Source organism: Heptranchias perlo, chromosome 1, assembly GCF_035084215.1.
Source record: "Heptranchias perlo isolate sHepPer1 chromosome 1, sHepPer1.hap1, whole genome shotgun sequence".
Classification (NCBI taxonomy): domain Eukaryota; kingdom Metazoa; phylum Chordata; class Chondrichthyes; order Hexanchiformes; family Hexanchidae; genus Heptranchias; species Heptranchias perlo.
In genome coordinates this window covers 184,428,142-184,443,086 of record NC_090325.1, presented here as the reverse complement: position 1 = coordinate 184,443,086, position 14,945 = coordinate 184,428,142, and the positions used below count along the sequence as shown (strand labels likewise).

Here is a 14,945-nt window from a genome sequence, read left to right as displayed (position 1 = left end):
TATGTGGGAGGATTTGTTGTTCATGTTTCTATACATTTTCAATGCAAAACTGATTTATATAGCTACTTTGCAATATATTGTTACACCTTATTGTAGTATAGTCTTTTGTTCTTTAAATATAGGGAAGTAATTTTATATTGTAGCTTTACACAGTTGTACTGAAATAACAATCCAAATTCGTTGGATGACTTGCAGTGGAACAGAGTAGGCCATTCAGCCCCTCAAGCCTGTTCTCCAATTCATTTAGATCACGAATGATTTGTACCTCAACTCCATATCCCTCGATACCCTTACCTAACAAAAATCTATCAATCGGTCTTGAAAATTTCAATTGACCCAGCATCCACGGTGTTTTGGGGCAGCGGATTCCAGATTTCCAGTACTCTGTTTGAAAAAGTGCTTCCTGATTTCACTTCTAACTGGCCCAGCTTTAAGATTATGCACTCTTGCCCTGATTTACCCTAAAAGAGCTCTTTCAAATAGTTTTAAACACCTTGATTAGATCATCCTTCTAAACTCAAAGGAATGCAAGCCAAGTTTATGCAACCTGAACTCATAATTTAACCCTTTTAGCCCTGGTATCATTCTGGTGAATCTGTGCTGTACCCCTTCCAAGGTCAGTATATCTTTCCTGAAGTTTGGTGCCCAAAACAGAACACAATACTCCAGATAGGGTCTAACCACAGCTCTGTACAACTGAAGCATACTTTGTCACTTAACCCCTTGAGATAAAGGTCAAATTCCATAATTTTTTGATTACTTTTTGTTATCCGTGCACTAGCTTTTAGTAATTTGTATACATGGACACCTAAATCCCTTGGCTCGCCTCCTTGTCTCTCACCATTAAGAAATTATTCCAAGTGGCCTTTCTCTGATCCAAAGTGGGTGATCTCAAACTTCCCCACATTGAACTCCTTCTGTCACAGTTTTGCCCATTCATTGGTCCGTCTCTGTCCCGTTGTAACTTCTTCCTCCCATCCACACAATTTACTTTGCCTCCTTGGTCCTTTGAGGCGGACTTCCAAACTATAAAATCTGTAAATGTTGAGATTTATTTGAGCTTTTTTATTAAATGTTGACAGTAGAAATGAGATGAGTAATCTGTAGGTGATTAAATGATTGGTTGAGTTAAATAGCTGCCTCATTCTCAGCTCAGATCTACCAGGAACAAAAGTTCCTAGAAAATGTCTGAAGCTGAGCTCCCATGATTGTCAAATCTTGTTTAGCTCAAACTAGATTTCTTGTAATTAACAAGAAACCCACGTCATCATCTGTCTAAATAAAATTGTCACTATTGAAATGTCAGATATATTTTGTAAATACTAGACAGAAATAAAGGCAAAGGTAAATATGAATGCCACGGGTCAATTACCACCAAGTTTCCACGTGAGGTGGTGTTGGAATATCACCCAATTTGGGAATTCCTTAAACTTAGCAACTCACATACTTAAAAAGAGCCCTCGTCTAATTAGAACTCCAAAACTTCTATATGGAGTTAAAGCTGTAGAGTTGCTACACCTAATTTTGACTGACTACTGTAGGGCTGTAATTCTCTTTCTATCCCATCTCCAATAATATGTGATGTGTAACAAATGAAGATCATGAGTTTATCCCCTTGGATGTAATTGTTGGCATTCTTCAAATTAGAGTAAATAAATAAGACCACATTTCCCACCATGTATTTTTTTTCCCAAAGGCACGTGACTTGCAACAGCTACACGAGTAGCTCAGAGGTAGATAAGTAGAAAGAGAAGTTATTTGTGAGCAGTAAACAGCACTTGAGTTGTCTGACCACAAGTTTGGATGTAGATTCCACTACCAGGAATAGCCTGGTTGAGGAGGGTCACCTGGAAATGTTATGGGTATGGTGGGGGGAGGGGCTACAAGTCATCTCATTTGGGCACGGAGGTGGCTCAGGCTCACCAGAGACGCTATGACTGAGATGTGCTAACTGGTTCATCATGATGTCCAGGGACAGCCAAGTGTCTCTTTAAGATGTAAGGAGGTATTTAAAAAAATTATTTCATGAAGCTAACCATTACAAATAAACAGACTACAAATTGAATGGGAAAATGGCTAAACATGTAACAGCCAAAGTTTAAATGTTTAATTTGTTTTGCAAAAGAGAAAAATTGCACACTGGTTCTACATTGATATAGTATATATTCTCCATGGCATTTACAGGAGGGCACAATGATGGCATAATTATGTGTACACTTGCAGTTTCTTACACTTTAGGATCAGGGCGAACATGAAGGACTGAAGGCGATACAGCCAAACATGGAGGCAACCCTACCCTTTTGAAAGATTTTTTTGGGTGGGCATACCTTTTTCTGCATTGTTGGGGACCAATTAGAGTGTGCTCCCATTGTCTGGTAATAACCTGCCCCTCCCTCTGCAAAGGTATGTTGTGGAATTTATGGTTGGGGACTTGTTTGGGATTCCAGTTAGAGTCCACAATGCTTGGTACTACTAGCAGTGATTTTTTTGTTAGTCTCTGCTTCTCAAGTAACATCTCTGCACAAGCCTAGCAGACATGTCAATCCTGATCATTGCCTTTGACAGCCCAGGTTGCTTCCCAAGGTGGTTGGATTCAGGGCATAGTCAGGTGATATATATGAACATGCCACTAACCACATCCTTTTCAGCATTCATCTGACAGGGAACAATGACATCTATGAAGCATGTGTTTCGATGCTGCATTGTGTCATGAACTTCTATCTGGTGCTTGCTAATTGGTTGGAAGATAGGACACAGTAGGGTTAAAGGGAACATTCTATGATTGGCAGGATGTGACCAGTGGTGTCCCCAGGGATCACCATATATATCAATGATTTGGATGAAGGAAGAGAGAATTGTATATCCAAGTTTTCAGATGACACGAAGTTAGCAAGCACAGTAAGTTGTGTAGATGAGAGCAGGAAGTCACAAAGGGACATAGACTAAGTGAGTGGGCAAAAGTATAGAAGCTGTAGTTCAATGTGGAAAGTGCAAATTGGAATATTTTCTAAATAGCGAGCAACAGGGAGCTGTGGAGGAGCAAAGGGATTTAGCTGTCCAGTACACATCACTAAAAGCTAATGCAACAGCTAATGGAATTTTGGCCTTTATCTCAAGGAGATTAGAATTCAAAAGTAATGAAGTGATGCTTCAGTAGTACAAAGCCTTGGTCAAATCCCATATGGAGTACTGCATTCAATTTTGGGCACCACACGTCAAGGATACATAGGTCTTAGGGGGGATGTCCTCACTGTGTCCATGACCTGTGTAACAGGTCTCCACCGCAGATGCTACTGGTATTGTCTTGTGCAGAACGCATTGTAGCGCAGATTCACCAGAATGATAAGGACAGGTTGCATACATTTGGCTTGTATTCCCTTCAGTTTAGAAGGTTGCGGGGTGATCTAATCGAGGTGTTTAAAATGATTAAGAGATTCAATAGGGTAGATACAGAGAAGCTATTTCCTCTAGTGGGGGAAATCCAAAACAAGGGGGCAAAATCTTAAAATTAGAGCTAGACCATTCAGGAGTAAAATCAGGAAGCACTTGTGCACACAGGGGAGTGGAAATTTAGAATTCTCTTCCCCCCCAAAAGGTTGTGGATGCTGGGTCAATTAAAATTTTCAAGATTCAGATAGACATTGACATTGTTATTAGGTAAAGGGTATCAAGGGATATGGAGCACAGCCGGGAAAATCTAGATGAGGTACAGATCGGCCACGATCTAATAGAATGACTGAGCAGGTTCGAGGGCTGAATGGCTTGTTGCTGTTCCTATGTGCCCGACTTTGTACAAAAAGTAGGGGATAAAGAACTGCCACTTATATCTGTAACCAATCATGATGAACCTTTATCGGCTTTCAGAAATGATGTGCAGGGCTTTGTAATAATTCAGTACTGTTGCATGAGCACCTCCCACTGATACCATCTAAATGAACAGAGAGCATCTGAGGTCTCAGAATTCCCCTTACTTGCCTGCAAAGGTTCTCCACGTTGAATTGAAATCATCCATGCATCTTGGAATTTGGATCACAAAGCTTCTATAGCAGCAATGGGAGCATTCATAAAGAGATATCCTCACTGTGTCCATGTAACTGAGGTCGCCACTGCAGATGCTACAGCCATCCCACTACTACTCCCTTAACCAGCAGTGCTTGGTCCCTTGTCTTATGTTTCCTCCTCATTATGTTCTTTGCCTGTAGTCTGTACCTGCTTTAAGTGGGATGGTGACAGTTGGTGTTCAGATGACATCACCCAAAAACACAAGTCCCACGTGCTAAACCAACATCCCAGTTCCGGATGAGCTAAAATTTCATGCTTTGTTACATCGAGACTCGACTATTCCAATGCTCTTCTGGTCTCCCCTCTTCCACCCTCCATAAACTTAAATCTCATCCAAAACTCTGCTGTCCGTACCCTAGCTTGCACCAAATCCCATTCACCCATCGCCCCTGTGCTCGCTGACATACATTGGCTCCAGGTCCAGCAACGCCTCGATTTTAAAATTCTCACCCTCGTGTTCAAATCCCTACATGCCCTCGATCCTCTGTCTATGTAACCTCCTACAGCACTACTACCCTCTACGTTCCTCCAACTCTGGCCTCTTGTGCATCCCCCACCATTGGTGGGCTGTCGCTTCAGCCATCTAGGCCTAAGTTCTGGAATTCCCTCCCTAAACCTCTCCATCTTTCTCTAAGACGCTCCTTAAAACCGACCTCTTTCACCTAGTTTTTGAACACCTGTCTCAATATCTCCTTCTTTGGCTCAGTGTCGATTTCTGTCTGATTACACTTCTGTGAAGCACCTTGGGATGTTTTACTACATTAAAGGAGTGCTTTAAATGCAAATTGTTATATGGGCAAGCCTGGTCATAACTAGGCACTGTGAAAAGAGAGATGGAACTTCTGACATCCAGTGAGTATCCTGTTTTTTAACATCTCTCCCATATTCCCTATCTTGCTTGTCTGCTGGGGTTTCACTTGCTAAACTGCTGTATGACACACAAAATGTTTTACGCTCCTGCCTCTCTCAAGGCACTATTGTGAGGATGCTTTATAACTAGCTGCCATATTCTCCTTCTGTAGGTTGGTTATAAGGTGACGTCCCAGAACACAGCAGCACCATGGTCTAGTGCCCATCACGGAAGAGTGCGTTGATACCCTCCCCCTCTTGCCATAACCCAAATACTAACACCTCTTGGCAGGGAATTTGTGATTTTGAGGAATGGGCACTGGGTGAAGCACAATTCACAAATGAGGATACAGAAGTGAAGGGGCAGGAAAGGGAGAAGATAGATCGGGCTGGGCTAATGTTTAGAGGGTCAAATTATGAGGACAGGTTGCATAAACTTGGCTCATATTCCCTCGAGTGCAGAAGATTGAGGGGTGATTTGATCGAGGTGTTTAAAATGTTAAAAGTATTCGATAGGGTAGAGAGAATTTAGTTCTTCTGGTGGGGGAATCAAGGATGAGGAGACATAAAATTAGTGCTAGGCCATTCAAGAGCAAATTCACAAAGTACCTTTTCACACAAAGGATAGCAGAAATCTGTAATTCTCTCTCTTCCCTTCTTCTTCTTCTCCCCCCCCCCCCCCCCCCAAGCTAAAAAGCTGTGGATGCAGGGACAACTGAGGCTTTTAAGATTGAGATCACTAGATTTTTGCTAGGTAAGGGTATCAAAGCCTATGGAGCAAAGGTAGGTAAATGGAATAAGGCACAGATCAGCCATAATTTAATTCAATGGCGGAGCAGGCTCGCGGGGCTGGATGGTCTACTGTTTCTATGCTCCCAAGGTGGCCGCAGGATTGAGGACATGCCTGAGCATGGGCTGGCTCTGACTCCTATAACACTGTCGCACATGGCTCCAGCTGTTCCATGGAAATCCGGGGTTCCACAGCTGCAGTAACGCATGAACATAGTTGCTGATTGAGATGCGATGCGAATGGATGTTATTTTTTTCATTACCACCATCAAAAAAAAATCGTATTCTCAGGAAATGTACCGTTCAAAATCAAAGATTCCTACAATTTTGTTTGGGTTAATTACTGGTATTTTATACACTTCTAGAGAAAAATGTGTCAGCAGTGAGCTTCACTTTGCATCTAACATCCTTACCTCTAACTTCAGAACACCATCTTCCATCAGCAGCCATTCTTATAACCTTTGAAAGAGATGTCCAATTGGTATCAAATTATGGCTAGTTTTCACATTTGAGAATTAGCTTGAGATTAGGTGTTTGCAGATATACTAGATACTGTAAAAGTTTTTTTGCAGTAAAAATATTGCTATATTTGCATGATAGCCCTGTAAAAAAATTTTTTACAATAAAATTGCTAAGTTTTCATGTTTGTTAGCCCTTCCAAGCCCCGCCCATCCAGACCTTTCAAGCCCCACCCATTCAGACCTTCCAAACTGTAATGTGGTTTCCAGACTCACTTGAACTTTAATCAACAGAATGGATGAAGTCCTACTGCTCCATGTGTCCCCACTGGAAGAAGTTATCCGTTGGTCTTAGATGACCACTCAGTAGGACACTCCTTTTTAGGAGCTCACTGAGGTTTATTTTGGGTGGTCTGGAGTGCACAGTTCTAAAACCAGGTGCCAAAGTCGGGGAGTGGGGAAAAAATAATCCGCTTTTCAAAAGCTAAGGTCAGGAGAAGAGAGAGATTTAATCTCTTTAGTGTGAAGTCGGATTCAATCCTGGGCACTAATGAAAAGACAGTATTCCAAACCATTCCTCAATCTCCCAAACATAGGTGCATTGATTCTGCAAAAAATTTAAATGATTGTTTATGCCTCCGGTAAAGCTGTTGGATATCTCAGACAAGGTGAAGAAGTCACCATGATTGATTTAAAAAAAAAATACAAAGTACTTGCCTTTCCTTCTCCCCAAGGTGCAACATGCTTTCCAATTGAAAAAAGGCAAACGTCCTTTCGAATATACATGTGGAAAAAGATTTAGCACTTTGCATTTCTCAAATGGGGATTGCTTTATTACATTTCAGGTCTGAGTGTTTGGAATGTTCAGAATGTTGGTGATGCTGAAGGCGGTACATCATTGCTGTACTGATCCAGTACATCTCCTTCATTTTCTGACCCAGTCAGTCTGATCACTGATTCAGTTTCACTGCCCTCACTGTCTCTACTTGCTGACCTCCTGGCCTGTGGCCAAACTGTTTTTCGTTTCTTACTCCGACTTGCAGGACTGTGACAGTTTTTTGCCTTCCGTTTACATGTAATCCCGGAGGCGTTGGCCCTCTCCGAGGGCGATGTATGGATGCTTTTTGCTGAGACCTGAGTGAGTGTGTCCTTTACGTTCATCGCATTGTCTTCACTGTAGCACTGAACTGGCAGAACTTGACCCTTTCTTGTAATTGACACAGACTGTAAAAGCTTTGAGTTGGGGAAAGCCTTCTTCAAAGCCTGACATAAGTGTACATTCTTTTCTATAAGGTCAGGCTTCTGTCTCTCTCCTATATTTAAAAAAAAAGTACAAGTTAACATATTGTGCACTTATCATTAGTTAATCCTATAACTGACATAAGAAAGTCACACTAATATTGTGGTGTTTCTGCTTCACTTTTAGGACATTATGAAAAACTTCAATTCAAATTAAAGAGCCACTTGATGCTGCATAAATTCCCAGCAATTTATAGATGGATAGGAAAAATATTTGCCCAGCAGTACTGTATACTCTTGGTATGCAATAACTGTGCAAAAATGTATATTTCAAAATAGGGACAGTAAACTAGAAATTAACTTTTACACTATACTAGTCAACCTGTCATGCGCTGCACACTGGGAGTTAAGACCTAGTGTAGTCATCAGGTGAAGCAGGGTCAGAGGGTGGGGGATAATTGGACCAGACCACAGACATAATTCAGTCCCCATTTTCAAGTCAAAGATTTTGTCCTTATTTTTATAACTCCATTATAAATTCCTATGCCCACATGTATAATGGAATCTGCCCATTTAAACTTGTCACACTGTAACTGCGCTCTCCCAACAGTGGTGGCTCTACAGCACCTCAAGTGGCAGAAGGATATAATTACAGAATGACAAGTTTACATGGATAGTTTCCATTATAAATGTGGACATAGGAATTTATAATGGGAACGTTGACAGGAGGTACACACAGATGCAAGATTTTTAATTTATTATAGATAGTTACAATTTCAACTTCCTCCCTTTCATATTCTGCCCATGGATGCCCCAAATCATGCCTGGCAGCATTCTGGGTACCTTGCCCAAGTGGCCACTCTTCATACCTGAGCATTGGCAACCTACTTGATCATGTGAACGCATCATCGTCCAATTTTTCTCTTCCTTAATTTGGGGATGCTGAAATTAATAGTAGTAGCCCCGAGGTCACCCTGGTTTAGACTAGTTAACTTACCACAGATGAGGGACCAAACCTGCAACCTACTTGATGTAAAGGCAGGTTATTAAATATCGAGTTAATATTTTTTCCTCTTCACTATGAATAATTTAGTAGGTAAATACATTATTATATACGGCCCACGGTCGTCCTATACAATGCAATGTCCTATAGTACCTTAATGGGTGGCTCATATGAAGGTTACTACAGAGTGAGAAAAAGTGCAATATTTATCCTCGATAGCTTTTAAACTTTTTGAAATGAAGGATGTTCCCTTGCGACCTCCTTATCTTTGAAAACAAACAGCCTTATATGAGTCACCGTGAAATTCTAGGGATTGTGCTATAATCTGGGTACACAGCCTCACCCGTCTGGGCAAACAAGAAACATTCTACACATCTTGTGTTGAACCTTAGTTTCTGCTTCAGGATTCTCATCCTAAACTTAACTTCTTTTTGGAGCCATCAAGTTCTGTCATAAAATTAATTTATTCCAATTCTAATATAAAAAAAGAGGTATTGTCCTCGAATAAATGTATTTATCCCAGTACTGACGGTTCCTACCTGGAATCCGTGCGCGCAGCCTCTTCTTCTCAGATACTGTCTCCCTGAGTCGTCGTACATCAGCTAGTAAACATTCCACTGAGCGTTCACTCTCTTCTACCTTTAAACAAGTGGTCTAAGACCAGGTGAGATTTAAATAATGAAAACGTGGATTTTATTATCTGCATATATTACAAGTTTTTGAACAAAAATGCATACCCAATCCAAAAATAAAATTTCAATATAAAATTTCAACTGCATTATTGATCATACCGTACAAATATGTCTCATGAGCGGTGAGCAGATTGGCACCAAAGTCTCTCTCTTATTGGCTCTGATCGGTATATAATTGTCTCTCTGCTTGTTCCCTGCTTTCCAACTCTGTCACCCTCTCTGGTAACGTCTGTCTCTTTCTTTCTATGTCTGGCTCTCTTTCCTTTACTGCTCACCTGTCATTGAGATCTGGAGGTAGAGTTAGTGTTCCAAACCTCTAACAACTGATGAAATTATCTCACCTTTATGTAGGAGCAGCGGGCTGATGTGTGTTACTATTTGAATCTGCTTCCACAACCCTTTCTGGCAGTGCATTCTAGATCATAACAATTAGCTGCTTAAAAACATTTCTCCTCATCCCCCACCCACCTTGGTTCTTGTTCAAGATTGCTCCCAATCTGGTTAATGAACAATAATGGATGGATTCATAACTTAAATGGCACAACCAATGGAAACTTTGGTCAATTATTTTTCTCCCCTTCCCCTCACTAGGGTGATGAACTGAAAGTCTGCTCCCAATCTTCTGTCAATCCCAATTTATGAACAGTCACTCGGAGGTGGGCTCTTGCAGCCAATGGTGAATCACACTTGTGGAAAATCTGGTCACCTCTGCTCGGCACCACATCAAACCGGACAGGTGAAGTTGGCAACTCAGCAGATTTGTGGGTGGAGGAAGAGAAGACACAGCCAAAAATCTGCATCCTATACCCCTAGTGCACAAAAGTTTGTATTTCCAACAAGCCGTGCCAACGGATTGTCTATTTCTCAACCCGGCTGACGACCCGGTATAATTTAATTGTACATAATTTATCAATGAACACAAATAAACTAGTTCAAAAGGAAATAAATTCACAAATGTAACTTGAGAAGTTTGATGAACAACTGAATCCTTCGATGGGATTACTGCCTCTATTTCACCAACTATTATCCAGTATTGAGATATGGAGATGAATGAATTTTAAAATACTATATTTTCAATACTGATAACAATTAATGGCCAGTTAGCACCAAACAGTGCAACGCGACTACACAGGATAACCAAGGTAGCAATGCAAGGCTACGCAAGTCAGATATTTTGAAGTGAACTATTAAAAAAATCCTAATAGTTAACCCTTTGCACAGGCATAAACAGATAAAAATTTGAACAAAATGCAATTAAGACAAATATTTTCAGTTTGGAATGCTATCTTCACTTCAAACAGAAAGTCACCAATACAGACCTGTATTCAGTAAGTTCTATACATAGAATATATTGTGATAGAAAAATAAAACCCAAAATAGTGTAAAAGGTCAGTGAGGGTTTTGTGCAATTCCCTCAAGAACTTGCATTTCTACAGTGCTCCTTGTACGCAGGAGGGAAAAAGGACAACAGTTGCAGGTGAAGGAACAGAGGGAGCAGAGGATAAGGAATAGCTTGGCGTTAGAAGAATGAAGGATGCCTGTAAGGAGATACATTGGAGGAAGTCACACTGGCAGGGTGGGGCAAGAACATTGGAGAGATTTGCAAGAGAGGACAAGAATTCTAACATCAACTTGCTAGGACTTGGGGAACCAGTAGAGTGGACTTTGTATGGGTTAAGACGTAGGCTTAGAGCAGTCAAGAGTTTTGGTAAAGAAGGTGGGTGGAGGAGGAGGGGACAGAGACATGGGGCAGAGGTGAGCAACGTTACAAAAGTGAAAGAAAATTATCTTGGCAACAGACGTGACCTGACCGAGGAAGTGGAATTTGGGTCAAGCAGTACATTAACATTCCACGCTTCCTAATTCAGTCCAACGTGGCAAGCAGGAGTTAAGACCAGAGGCCTGGTTCTCTCGTGCTTGAGACATTCTACCAAAGACACCAGCGATTTTACTTTTTGCCAACTGATAATTTGCACAATCTGGAAATCTATTAAAACAATCTAGGATGAGTGTGATTATCTGTCAAGTTCCTGATTTGATTCAACCATGTGCATGTAAACTGTGATCACTGGTCTGTGCTGATTTTACTAATCTTGGGTGGGGGGCGGGGGGAGAGGAGGGGCAATGCAGCCACTGAAATGGATCTGTGCTATGAAAGAAAATAAACAACTCCCCTTCTAATCATTATCTGGGATCTCCCACCCCTAACTGAAAAGTGCCCATGCACTGGATCTCCGGAGAGGAGCGCTTCAGAAACAGCTGTGGTGGCCCGCTTGCCTTGCACTATACTCACTAATGGACACGTGGCCAAGCCACAGCAGGGCTGCTGGCACATGTGGGCCTCCACTCTAGTGTGATTCAGCACAAGAGGAGAGAAAACTGCTGGGGAGGTGGGGAGAAGAGAATAAAAAAAATACACAGTTGGCATGCAATAAAGTGAGAGAGAGAACTTCAGACCCGCTGACTTAAGCCTTTTTTAGTTTCAACACTTGCTACATGTAATTACTACGCAAAACAAGCACACATCCAACCGAATAATGTTCAAATATTTTATCTACAGAATTATTTTCTTGTGCTCTTTGTTAGCCAAAAACTCCTCGTCTTGGATCCAAAGAATCACGGTTAATTACATATCACAAAGCCCAGCAATAATGCTCCAGTTAGTGTGTTGCTTAGGGCAATGTATGACTGGCAGCCTGTGCAATAATCTGTAACAAAGCAATCCTACAGTATTATTTTGTTGGATACACAATTTTTCTATAGCATTTACATGCAGAAAAATGTTAAAAATATGCTTGTAACAGAGCGCTGCTCACTCAACAAGACGTTTCTTTTCATTCACTACACTATGCCCCAACTATTTCTACTTTTCAGTGTTTTATTTCACCAGTTTTCCACTTTTGCCAGTTTTTCTCCTCCTCTGAAACAGTTAGCCACTTGCTGGGATATGGTTCTACGGATTTAGTCCTCCACTGTTAACTCACCGAAGAGACCATTATTCACGCGTGAGCTTTAACTCTTACTGTTGATGGGCTATTCAATTCCATGATGTGGAGATGCCGGTGATGGACTGGGGTTGACAAATGTAAGGAATCTTACAACACCAGGTTATAGTCCAACTGTTTTATTTGAAAATCACAAGCTTTCGGAGGCTTTCTCCTTCGTCAGGTGAGCGAGTGTGGGATTCCATGGAAGGTTACCGCATTTATATTCAGAGAACAATACCTGGTGATTACAGAAAATCTTTCCAACTGCCCGTTGTCAAGGCAATCAAAGTGTTCAGACAGAGTGATGTTACCTACAGGACCACCGAATACACAAACGGCCAGAACACAAAACAGAGAGAGAGAGAGAGAGGGAGAGAAACATCCAAAAGGAAGAGAAAGACAGAGAATGACCCGTTGTGTTAAAAACAGATAACTTTTTTCCGCTGGTGGGGTTACGTGTAGCGTGACATGAACCCAAGATCCCGGTTGAGGCCGTCCTCATGGGTGCGGAACTTGGCTATCAATTTCTGTTCGACGATTTTGCGTTGTCGTGTGTCTCGAAGGCCGCCTTGGAGAACGCTTACCCGAAGATCGGTGGCTGAATGTCCTTGACTGCTGAAGTGTTCCCCGACTGGGAGGGAACCCTCCTGTCTGGCGATTGTTGCGCGGTGTCCGTTCATCCGTTGTCGCAGTGTCTGCATGGTCTCGCCAATGTACCATGCTCCGGGGCATCCTTTCCTGCAACTTATGAGGTAGACAACGTTGGCCGAGTCACAGGAGTATGAACCATGTACCTGGTGGGTGGTGTCCTCTCGTGTGATGGTGGTGTCTGTGTCGATGATCTGGCATGTCTTGCAGAGGTTGCCGTGGCAGGGTTGTGTGGTGTCGTGGACGCTGTTCTCCTGAAAGCTGGGTAATTTGCTGTGAACGATGGTCTGTTTGAGGTTGGGTGGCTGTTTGAAGGCGAGTAGTGGAGGTGTGGGGATGGCCTTAGCGAGGTGTTCGTCGTCATCGATGACATGTTGAAGGCTGCGGAGAACATGGCGTAGTTTCCCCGCTCCGGGGAAGTACTGGACGACGAAGGGTACTCTGTTGGTTGCGTCCCGTGTTAGTCTTCTGAGGAGGTCTATGCGATTTTTCGCTGTGGCCCGTCGGAACTGTCGATCGACGAGTCGAGCGTCATATCCCGTTCTTACGAGGGCGTCTTTCAGCGTCTGTAGGTGTCCATCGCGTTCCTCCTCGTCTGAGCAGATCCTGTGTATTCGCAGGGCCTGTCCATACGGGATGGCCTCTTTGACGTGGTTAGGGTGGGAGCTGGAAAAGTGGAGCATCGTGAGGTTGTCCGTGGGCTTGCGGTAGAGTGAGGTGCTGAGGTGCTCGTCTTTGATGGAGATTTGTGTGTCCAAGAAAGAAACCGATTCTGAGGAGTAGTCCATGGTGAGCTTGATGGTGGGATGGAACTTGTTGATGTTATCGTGTAGTCTCTTCAGTGATTCTTCGCCATGGGTCCATAGGAAGAAAATGTAGTCGATGTATCTGGTGTATAGCATTGGTTGGAGGTCCTGTGCAGTGAAGAAGTCCTGCTCGAACTTGTGCATGAAAATGTTGGCGTATTGGGGTGCGAATTTGGTCCCCATGGCTGTTCCGTGTGTTTGGGTAAAGAACTGGTTGTCGAAGGTGAAGACATTGTGATCCAGGATGAAGCGGATGAGTTGTAGGATGGCGTCTGGAGATTGGCTGTTGTTGGTGTTGAGTACGGAGGCTGTTGCAGCGATGCCGTCATCGTGGGGGATACTGGAGTTGAGTGCCGAGACATCCATCGTGGTGAGAAGTGTTCCTGGTTCAACTGGTCCGTGGGTGCTGAGTTTTTGTAGGAAGTCTGTAGTGTCGCGACAGAAGCTGGGGGTTCCCTGTACGATGGGTATCAGGATGCCCTCAACGTATCCAGAGAGGTTCTCACATAGGGTTCCGTTGCCTGATACGATAGGACGTCCGATGACGACGAACACCTCGCTAAGGCCATCCCCACACCTCCACTACTCGCCTTCAAACAGCCACCCAACCTCAAACAGACCATCGTTCACAGCAAATTACCCAGCTTTCAGGAGAACAGCGTCCACGACACCACACAACCCTGCCACGGCAACCTCTGCAAGACATGCCAGATCATCGACACAGACACCACCATCACACAAGAGGACACCACCCACCAGGTACATGGTTCATACTCCTGTGACTCGGCCAACGTTGTCTACCTCATACGTTGCAGGAAAGGATGCCCCGGAGCATGGTACATTGGCGAGACCATGCAGACACTGCGACAACGGATGAACGGACACCGCGCAACAATCGCCAGACAGGGTTCCCTCCCAGTCGGGGAACACTTCAGCAGTCAAGGACATTCAGCCACCGATCTTCGGGTAAGCATTCTCCAAGGCGGCCTTCGAGACACACGACAACGCAAAATCGTCGAACAGAAATTGATAGCCAAGTTCCGCACCCATGAGGACGGCCTCAACTGGGATCTTGGGTTCATGTCACGCTACACGTAACCCCACCAGCGGAAAAAAGTTATCTGTTTTTAACACAACGGGTCATTCTCTGTCTTTCTCTTCCTTTTGGATGTTTCTCTCCCTCTCTCTCTCTCTGTTTTGTGTTCTGGCCGTTTGTGTATTCGGTGGTCCTGTAGGTAACATCACTCTGTCTGAACACTTTGATTGCCTTGACAACGGGCAGTTGGAAAGATTTTCTGTAATCACCAGGTTTTGTTCTCTGAATATAACCTTCCATGGAATCCCACACTCGCTCACCTGACGAAGGAGAAAGCCTCCGAAAGCTTGTGATTTTCAAATAAAACAGTTGGACT

The 14,945-nt window shown here is 43.1% G+C and overlaps 1 protein-coding gene across 1 annotated transcript in view; it reads right to left on the bottom strand.

Moving 5' to 3' along the window:
- Positions 1 to 6,969: 6,969 nt before the first annotated feature.
- abraxas1 (abraxas 1, BRCA1 A complex subunit) overlaps positions 6,970 to 14,945 on the bottom strand; it is a 28,864-nt gene continuing 20,888 nt past the window's right edge. Inside the window, exons 8-9 of the mRNA XM_067994380.1 lie at positions 8,940 to 9,054; positions 6,970 to 7,471 (exon numbers count right to left, since the gene is read on the bottom strand). Coding sequence (XP_067850481.1) covers positions 7,023 to 7,471; positions 8,940 to 9,054 — 564 coding nt within the window. The 3' untranslated portion in view covers positions 6,970 to 7,022. The remainder of the gene's footprint in view (positions 7,472 to 8,939; positions 9,055 to 14,945) is intronic.